The sequence below is a fragment of the Aulostomus chinensis genome, chromosome 3 (assembly GCF_037954235.1).
Source record: "Aulostomus chinensis isolate RoL2024-O1b breed Wild chromosome 3, RoL_Achi_v1.0, whole genome shotgun sequence".
In the NCBI taxonomy this organism is placed as follows: domain Eukaryota; kingdom Metazoa; phylum Chordata; class Actinopteri; order Syngnathiformes; family Aulostomidae; genus Aulostomus; species Aulostomus chinensis.
In genome coordinates, this window is record NC_141322.1 from 31907723 (window position 1) to 31917363 (window position 9641).

General features: G+C 52.3%; 1 protein-coding gene across 5 annotated transcripts; it reads left to right on the plus strand.

Annotated features, from left to right (window-relative positions):
• Positions 1 to 442: 442 nt before the first annotated feature.
• On the plus strand, positions 443 to 7072 carry nicn1 (nicolin 1). Of its 5 annotated transcripts, none has more exons than XM_086200449.1 (8): positions 443 to 565; positions 963 to 1215; positions 1359 to 1508; positions 3918 to 4097; positions 4780 to 4893; positions 5288 to 5356; positions 5441 to 5545; positions 6572 to 7072. In XM_086200449.1, exons 3-8 carry the CDS (start codon positions 1362 to 1364, stop codon positions 6611 to 6613), a joined length of 657 nt encoding a protein of 218 aa, XP_086056575.1. In that variant the 5' UTR covers positions 443 to 565; positions 963 to 1215; positions 1359 to 1361; the 3' UTR covers positions 6614 to 7072. The 5 variants fall into 5 exon arrangements, with proteins under 5 accessions (XP_086056575.1, XP_086056574.1, XP_086056577.1 ...); XM_086200448.1 differs by having other exon boundaries at positions 963 to 1170; positions 1287 to 1508; XM_086200451.1 differs by having other exon boundaries at positions 963 to 1170.
• Positions 7073 to 9641: the final 2569 nt, after the last annotated feature.

The window sequence follows — 9641 nt, forward strand, 5'->3', positions numbered from 1 at the left end:
GATAAACTGGCTCTTTGCCACCAGAGGGCGCCAAAGTGAAAAGGGACCTCCCTGTTACACTCGTGTGTGTGGAAAGAGCTCACCCTCACGGCTGAGGTCTACAGCCGAGGACGGTGTGTGGTGTCCTGGGGGGCGGAGTGAGCACGAGTGAGCAGTTCAGGCTCAAAAGTCTGCTTTGCTCACTCCTGGAGACACGGAGTCCGAACCTGAGAGGCTGGGCTGGCAGGGACTGATGGGGGCGCTGTGGAACCCAGCGCAGCTGATGAAGCGGTGCGGTTCCCTCCAGACCTCGAGCCTCGCATCAGTGTCCTCACGGTGACCGAGAACAGAACGTGTGAAATCAAAATGCGTGGTCTCAGATAAAACTAGAAAATGTTGTTTTGGTAGACAGAAACAAATATGTCGACTGACGACTCCTGTCTAAGGGACCGCTGGCCCTTTAAGACTCCCACAGTCGCCATGGTTACAGTCCGGAAGTAAAAAGCATCGTCTGTCACGCTCACACTGTGGGTGCATCGCCCTGAACTACGGCCCATTAACCGTGACTTCTGTCCCTGAAGCTCCGGTGAGTCCCATCAGCACACGTCACTGACGTATTTCTCCCTCCTCGAGCTCAGCAGCAATGGCGGCTCGTCTGTTCCTGTAGAGATGAATGCTGACGTCAGTTAGCCTGCCTGCTAATTCATGTCCATCATGAGGAAGTGTGTGGGCTGATGAATAGTATTGCTAGCCAGCTAGCACCGGAGCTCACGTCAGCTTCCACAGCGTAGCTTCGTTAGCTTAGCATCATACCTGACACGCATCTGCGTGCCTTGGTTTTATTTTGTTCCGGTCATTTTCAGCTCATAGAACCCAAATGCTCATGTAAATATTCGATTAACAAATAATATCCCCTTAATAAGTAGTGATTATTGTTAAAGAAGGATTTGTCATGACTTATTTTACACTGCTTGTTCAAACAGGCCAGGGAGGGTTTGAAGACCGTCGTGTTGGAACCAGACTGCACGTGCACGAGCACTGATGATGACTGGTCATTGTAGTTTTCAGCAGTAAACAGTAAGAAGTCGAACATGTCCGTAGCACCAGAGAGACAGGCTGGACAGGAAACACTCCAAGTCTGGAAGAGGGACAACATGGCCGTCACGTCCTCAGGAACCTGATCAGGATCAGGTCCGTCATCCATCAAATCGTCCATTTCAAGGACGCGTGTTCCAGGTGCCTGACGAAGTCCTGTTAGATATCAGGGACAGACTTATGAACTGTCATGTCCTCCGTGTCTTTCGAAGGGCTAAAGAAAGTGATTGTCTCCCAATGATCAGCGGAGGCTTGGTAGAGAGTCACCCCGTATTTGTTTCCAGAGGATGAGCGGGGACCCTGATGACATCAAACCTGTGACCTGCACCATCAAACCTCCCGTTTACCTGCAGATCGGAGACGACAAAACAGATGCGCCTCACTCCGGTGTCTGCGTGGTGGACGTCACCCTCCCCTTTGGGAAGCCTGTAAATGTAAGTCGTTGCGTCCGAGCAGCCTGGAGGAATGTAAGCAGGTGTTGGCGCTCTGTGTCGCTGTGGCACGAGCCGCTCCGTCTCTGGAACCTCCACCCAGCGCCACGTTCCGCACAAACTAGGACTTCTAGATTCTGGCTCTCAGATGAGTTCAACTCCAAACTATGCCAACCTCAAGGTAGAATGAGTGACAGAACTGGAGGCTGCTGACCAGCTGAGCGTCGGTCTGGGTTGCCATAGTAACTGATTCAGAGCTGAAGTTTCCTCTCTTTCTGAATCCTCTTCCTCAGGTCTGCGTGGCCCCCCTTCTCAGGAGAGTGCCAGGCTCTCCCTCATTTCAGGGTGAACCGACTCAGGATTTCCCTGTCCCTGCTTTCTGAAATGGCGCCTGGATAAATCCCAGCAGGAACTTGTTCCTAAGAGTCTTGTCACTTGGGTTTGCCTCAACTTGAGATGTGAAGCAACTCGTTGGAGGAACTTCAGCTCGCCTCCCAAAGAGGAAATCCAAAGTGCACGACTTTAACGCTTTGTGAAAGCAGAAGAAAATCCCAGAAAGGTTGGCCGCTGCCTAGTTTCTTATTGGCTGACAGTAATCAGGGTCAACGAGACTCGTCTCAAGGAAATAGCAGGGAAAGGAGATCTAAGAGGGCTCAGCTGTTCCACTGGTGCTGGGTTGTAAGAGCGTCCGTCGCCGGCGAGCGCCGAGGTGGAGCGGCAGCTCTGTTCGTTTGAAGATAGAAAGACAAGAAGCGTTGATGTTGCACTTTTCCAGACAGGGTTAACATAAAAACAGTACATCAGATTAAAGAAGTGGATGCATGTATTTGTATGTACAGATTAAAAACCTGGTGAAGTAAATGTGACCTATGATGAAGCGGGGCTCCGGGCGAGGATCCTGAGGTCTGCTGGGAGGAGCTCCTGAGCTTTGGGCCCAACAGTAAAGGTTCAGTCACCGCTTGGTGGAGGTTTGTCACCACACGTGTGAGCTGGCAGCGAACGTGGGGACAGTGTGGCGACGTGGCGCCATAGGCGGGAGAACAAAGCTAGCGAGCCTCGCCGCTCGCTGGCAGCTGTTGTGGTTCAAGATGAGATGATGTCAGCAGTGTGAGGCTCAGCTAATGTCAGGCCGGTCAGCACTCGAGGTCCGTGACCACATCAGCTCAGATTCGCACATTTCAAGCTCCGTGAAGAAAAGGGAGCCGCGCTCCACCCCTCTGGAGGAGAGGTGGACTCCTCTTTATCAGGGGCAGATAAACACAAATGATGGCGAAGCAAAACTGACCAAGGAAGTGACGACGAGTCCATTGGAGGAAAGTTCCGAGCGCTGCCGGACTGGAAGAATCTCCCTGGGTCCAGGCGGGTGGTTCAGCTCACGATTGCAGTTAAAGTGGCAGAAGCCAGCATGGCTCATGGTCCATTTCTGGGTTATCTGAGAGTGGAACATTTGTACCATTTGATACCCTGCAGTTTTGCGGTGTTGTTTGTGGGCTTGGAGGGTTCACTGGCACCAGAACTTGTGCCAAGAAGCATCAGAAGAAGTTCTGGCTGCACTTGGCCTGGAAAACCTGGCAGTAACGACCAGAGTTTGCGAACACGCAGCTCCTGATTAAAGAGAGGTGTCTTCTTTGAAGCCCTCGCTGTGATTTATCAGCCGTGTGCTTACAGGCCCCAGCAGCGTTGTCATGACAGCAGCCAGCACACAACATGGCTGCAGTGGGAAGCAGTTTTCCTGTCTGGAGTTTTGGGCATTGACCTACTTTTGGAGCAGCGAGTTCTTCGTCAAAGTTCTGTTCATGGCGAGTGGCCTTGTTAGCGCGGAGCTTCAAAGAAATGAGCCACAAAGCTTCGTGGCTCCGGGTTTCACTGAAGACTCTAATTTGCAGCAGTGGTGTTTTTAGAACAGCTGGCTAATTAGAGCAGCGCGCTAAAGGAGGAGTGTGGCGAGACGAAGGGAAGAAGCTGTTCCACCTGCTCCGATACCTTCAGCTGCTGGTCACTAGGCTCAAGTTGCCGTGGTAACCCCATTTCCTCGTTGTTAGTGTCACAATTACAGTATTTGTATGGTAGTTTCTTACCTTCCAGGCGGCCGAGCTGCCATCACACCTGGGACAGAATATTACATAATTCAGTGTAAGCCCCGCCCCCCAGACTCAGTTCAAGCAAAATATACTTCTGGATTCTCAGAGAAAAGTGTTGACTTCCTGTTGATCAGATGTCTTTTTGACGTAAGTCTCCTCCGTTTGATTGACAGCACAGGTCTACGTCTACTTGATGGGTGTTGTTGAGGTCCTGAAGGGCGGTGCTGTGGCTCATCGTTTCTCTCGTGAGGTCGTAGTGACACTGAGCGCGACACTCACAGGAAGTGAGGCGCTGCGTCTTCCATCACATTTATGTCCACCTGTCCCCCAGATCGAGGAGATCACCTTCAAGAACTACTACACCGCCTACGTGACGGTGCGTCTGCTGAGGAGGAGCCCCGGCCAGGAGACCCCTGCTAAGTGGTGCACGGCTGTGAGAGACGTTCCTCTAATGGAGAACCCGCACACTGAGGGGGGGTCACAGGACTACCACTCCATTCACAGGACTCAGGTGAGCTGTGGCACTGGAATAGATGCTGGCAGACGTGCTCCAGCAGAGCAGTCGGCAGGCCTGAGTGCTGGTAACCATGGTGACGGCCTGGCGAGTCGAGTCCTTTTCCTCGTAAAGGGCCTCATGTCAACAAGGTGTCCCTACATGGCAGCAACAGCGTCAGCGCCACACCCTTTGTTGTTCTAGCTGACTGCAACCACACCCCCATGAGCGAACGCAGTTCTCGTGCGTCTTGTCCAACATCTCAAGGCGCCGATGTTGTGACTGTGGGGAGGCGGCGGACTCCCGGAGACGTTCAGGGAGATGGAGACAGAAGCACGCCACTCCTCCTCCTGTCGGCGCCCAGCGTCCTGCTGATGGAGACCAGCCAGAGGTTGACGGGTGATTAAACTGGTGTTTCCTTCAGGTGGCGACTGACGGCTGACATCGTTAGAAGAGTAATTGGGAGGGTTTATGATGCCTAAAGCTTCCGTGTCGTGTTTATTCAGCTTATGGGTTATCGTTTATCATAGCTGGCCTCGAGGGGCGGCTCGGACTGCCGAGGGTTCTCAGTGCAGGAGGACGACATGGCCGCCATCATGCTAGGAACTCCAGAGGGCTGATTTCAACTGTTTGTTTCAAACCATTTCATTTGAATGTTTTTCTGATTCCTTTGAGATCGGCGCAATGGTTTTGCTTCCAGATGCAGGCGGAGCCGGATCAGGTGTCGTCTGTCCGACTGATCCTGAGGCAGCCGTCGTCCGCCTGGTTGACCTTCAGCTTAGAAGACATCAAAATATTCCCTCACAAACAGCCGGTGAGTTTCTGTCGGTCGGCCATCAGCGTGGATTGATGAACAAGCAGCCAGCTGGTCCACCGATGAGACGGCACAACGGTGTCAAGCTGCAGAACGACGTTGAATACAGCAGCATTTTAGCGGCTGGACGCAAAGGTTTATGCAGAAAGGGACTTCATCTTGATCAGCATCACATGATTAACCCTAATTAAAGGGACACCTCCCCTGAAAAGTGTATTTTACCTTTCGAAGTAGTCACAAGTAGGAGTCCTTCGTGGTAGCCGTGATCAGCTGCCATGTTGAGCTAACGGCTGACGGCAGAGCACTTTCAGCAGCCTGGTTCTCTTTGGAGAACCAGGCTGCTGAAAGGGTTCCAGCTGTTGACTCCACTCACATCTGCTGCTGGTGTTTCCAGGACCCAGAGAAGGAGGTCTCTGATTGGCTGTCTGATCTGACCCTGATTGACCAACATCCTGATCTGGAGGTGAGCTGTGTGTTTGTGTGAGTGTGCGACCGACTGTGTGCGCGTGAAGGCAGCCTGCTCATCCTGTGTCCTCCGTGTCTCCAGGGCCTCCCGGACCCCCAGACTGTGTCGTCCAGTATCCAGCAGATGTGGGCTCTGACCGAGGTGATGCAGACCAACCAGACCACCGCCTCTATCGGGCGATTTGATGTGAGTGGCGGGGGTCTCCTGTGTCTGAGTAGCAGGGCGTTTGTGCCAGGACAAATCCGTTGTTTGGACACACGCGGCGCTCCAGTTACAAAGGTCGCACACGAGAGCATTGCTCAGCTGCTGCGCCGCCTCCAAGTTCACACTTCCCCTTTTGCTCTTGAATCCGGCTTCAGATCCTAACACTTTTGACCTCAGACTCCAGGTTCACTTGAAGGTGAGAAAGGAAGCGAACCAAAACCAGGAAGTTGGCCGCTGTGACGGCCAGCAGCCAGAGTGGTTGTCACCAGACAGGCGGAGGTGTGTCAGTCAGCGAGGATCTACCAGGTCTCTCCTCTGCTCCCAAACCTCCAGACAGCACAGGTCCAGGTCCTGCTTTGAGCTGCAGGCTAGATGCCGAGGCAGGAAGGCGGCCATGATGGCGTCTCCAAAATAACAAAACCGGCTTTTTGAAAGTGTTGGCTGCCTGCATTTTGACGGTAAATGAAGCTCTTTGGCTCTTTGGCTCCTCTTCTGGAGGCGTTGTTGTCCATTGCAAACCAACGACACACACACTCCGTCTGGTGAAGTCCTGTTCATGTTCTCACCAGAGGAGTCAATGGTCAGCCGTGATGTCATAACCATCCCAGGGCGAGCCAGCACCAGCGAGCAGGAAGGAAAAATGGGTTTTATTTCTGGCCTCACTAAGAGTTGTGTTGGAAGTGTGCCAGTGGCGTCTCTGACTGGTGGAGGGAGGCGTTAACATCGCCAACTCATGAACTCATCACTTTCGGCCATTTTGACTTTCCTGAGTTTCCGCTGGGGAGGGAGAGGACCTGGTGACAGGAACCTCTCGGTGGTGATGTGAGTTAGGGTTTAGCTTCAAAAATGGAAAATCAGGTCTGAGATCCCGACGTGTGACTTAGTCGGACTGTACCAAGCAGCGGGCGGGGGTGCCTTCTTGACTCCTCGGTCCGTCCCACTCAGGCCTCCCTCTGGTTGTGGAGGGCGTAGCTGGAGGTAAATGGATGTTTGTGTGCTCTGCTGCAGGTGGACGGCTGCTACGACATCAACCTGCTCTCCCTCACCTAGAAGCCTGGAGGCCCTCGCTGCGATCCTGGAAGACCAGCTGAGTGCACGCAGGGGCCGACGGCAGCGCGTCCAAGTACAAAATCCATTTTGCAGACTAAACACAATGCCAAGCTTTAAATTGCATTTATTTCTTTATTGCTACTTATTGTAATGTGCTATTTTACATGTTCCGTCACATATTAGTCCAAGTGGGCAGTAAACCAAGTCCACCTTAACCTCGGGGGAACATCAGCTGTTCTACTGCAGTCATTGAGCTGCAGCCAACGCAGCCGTGCCAGCACGATGGAGACGTGCAGGAGCTGCTTGACTGGAGTCACCGATGCTGAGTAGTACAGTTGACTTTTACTGCGTTCCCTGTCAGTGGAGGCTGGTGTACAAACAAGTACTAGTATTAAATACCTTTGCAGGGATGTTTGAAGTATTGGCAAACACTCACTATTAAAGACCCTGTGAAACGAACTCGATTTATTTTTTGTGTTTAACAGTACAGGAGAGGAGGACTTAGAGCGGCTCTGATTGGAGTGTAGACACACACACACACACACAACCACACAACCACACACACAACCACACACACAACCACACACACACACAACCACAAACACACACAACCACACACAAACACAACCACACACACACAAAATCACACACACACACAACCACACACACACAACCACAAACACACACACACAACCACGCACACAAAACCACACACACACAAAATCACACACACACACAAACACACAACCACACACACACACAAAACCTCACACACACACACAACCACACACACACACAACCACAAACACACAACCACACACAAACACAACCACACACACACAAAACCTCACACACACACAACCACACACAAACACAACCACAGACAAACACACACAACCACACACAAAACCTCACACACACACAAAACCACACAACCACAAACACAACCACACACACACACAACCACACACACACAACCACACACAACCACACACACACAGCCACACACACACACAACCACACACACACAACCTGGAAAGAGAAACAGGGATTGTGATGTAAAAATACTCTGATACTGATTTGCTGAAATACGGACGTCTACCTGCCCGTCACACCTGAGCTGTGTGGTCTGGTGGTCGTTGGATACGTTTGAGCCAGGGTCAAAGTTCATTCGCACCCTGGTGTGGTTTGTGTCACCTCGTCCTGACTGCATCCTCTGTGTCTGACGACTATGTTCTGGTGGTCATTCATGCTCGCCTTGTTTCCTGGATCAAGCAGAATTGTCCTGCAGACTCAGAAGCCACATTTGTTGTGATGTCAGGAAAGAAGCATGGAGGTGGAACTCAATTCAACAAGAAAACCAGCAGTGATGCAATCAGGACTCTGGCGGTGGGGGACTGAGGTCTTCCATCACCTGCCTCCACCACAGGTGGGTGTCCTCTGGTCTTATTTTAAGGGTTTCGTTGTTGGAATTGTGTTTGTCGTAGTTACTAATGGATGTCACGGTCTGTGGGGGGGCGTCCGGTGTCTGTGACCGGGACTTGGGGACAGCAGCTGAGTTCTACTGGCTCTCCTGGTGTCCATCACCCAGGTGGACCAATCAGTTCTCCTGATGTCACCCAGCCCGGCTCGGTGTGTTCTGCTGTGGCTGGAGTCTAAATCCAGTTTCCTCCCACTGTAATAATAGAAGAAAGAAGTCACCAACACTTGACACTGATTAAGTAACAGAGTTCAAGGTTTGAGGGGGCGAGTGTTGAGGTTCTACCGCAGTCAGGTCGAATGGGCCAGACGGTCTTGGGCCTCTGCCCCTCCTCTGGTTCCCTAGATTATACACTGCATGGTCACTGGAACGTGGAGCGTGAGGCTGCTGGGGAACTGTCAAAGCTTAAATATTGAATCCTCTGAACTCTGAACCATGTGCTTCCTCTTGGCGACGGCGGCCTGCCACTGAATTTGGTCCCCTGCTGTGAAGACGCTGGCGTGGAACTGTTCCTCATCAGGTTCACTGTGATTTCACCTGAACTATGAAACACAGTTGTGTTGAGGTCCAGGAGGGAACGTCGTGGACCTGCGGCTCAGACGACTAGACACTGAAGGTTTACATGTGCAGGTACGTTTCCTGGCCACTAGGTGGCAGCAGTGGACTATGTGGGAGAGCAGATTCAGCTTATAGGAGAACCTGGTCAGGGTAAGGTCAGCCCTCACAGGCCCCATTCAACCCCGACGCCAAGATGGATGCACCTGGGCCCTGGGCCAAGTTGTGACATCAAACCACCTGATGGCCGTTGTTCTGAACCATCATCAGGAGATCACGTGTCAGTCCAGCAGGCGAGGCGCATCGTGAGCGTGCTGTGAAACAAGCCGGGTTGTAGTTTGTGGTTAAACAAATGTAGAGTTGTCTTGTCTGACCTGCCCCTCCCTCCTGGTGCTGATGAGCGGTCGATCAAAGATGCGAGCCGACCCAGAGGTCTTGAGTGACAGCCGACAGCAGCGTTGCTTCATTCGTTCCATTCATGAACAGGTCCTTATTTTATTCGTGGAGCTTCTCCCTGCATCTGAAGCTCTGCATGTTTCCTCCTGAGTTTTATCTTCAGACTCCCGTTGGTCTGAAGAGGAGGACCAACCCCAGCAGGTGACATCATCTCCAGATACGTGTGGGCAGACTCGTGTGTTGACTCAGCGTACGCCAGTGGAACCCAGCACTCTCTACACTACAGTTATCAAACGTTCAGGATGAATGAAGGAAAGCATCGACTGGACATAGCAGCTGCTGCTGGGACGGACGCCAGCTCCCGCCGGTGCTTCTGACCACATCAGCTGGCGTTCTTGTTTTACTCCAAGTGGAGAACAGTTAGATTCTCCTGAGGGTTATTCAGTGGCCACAGGGCAGGAGAGGGTCTCTGCTCTGATGTAACATAAGGGTGGTGGGGGTGGAGCCTATCCCAGCAGCCTTCACCCTGGACAGGTCACCAGTCCATGGCAGGGCCAACACATAGAGACAGACAACCATTGGCTCTCCCAGCCACGC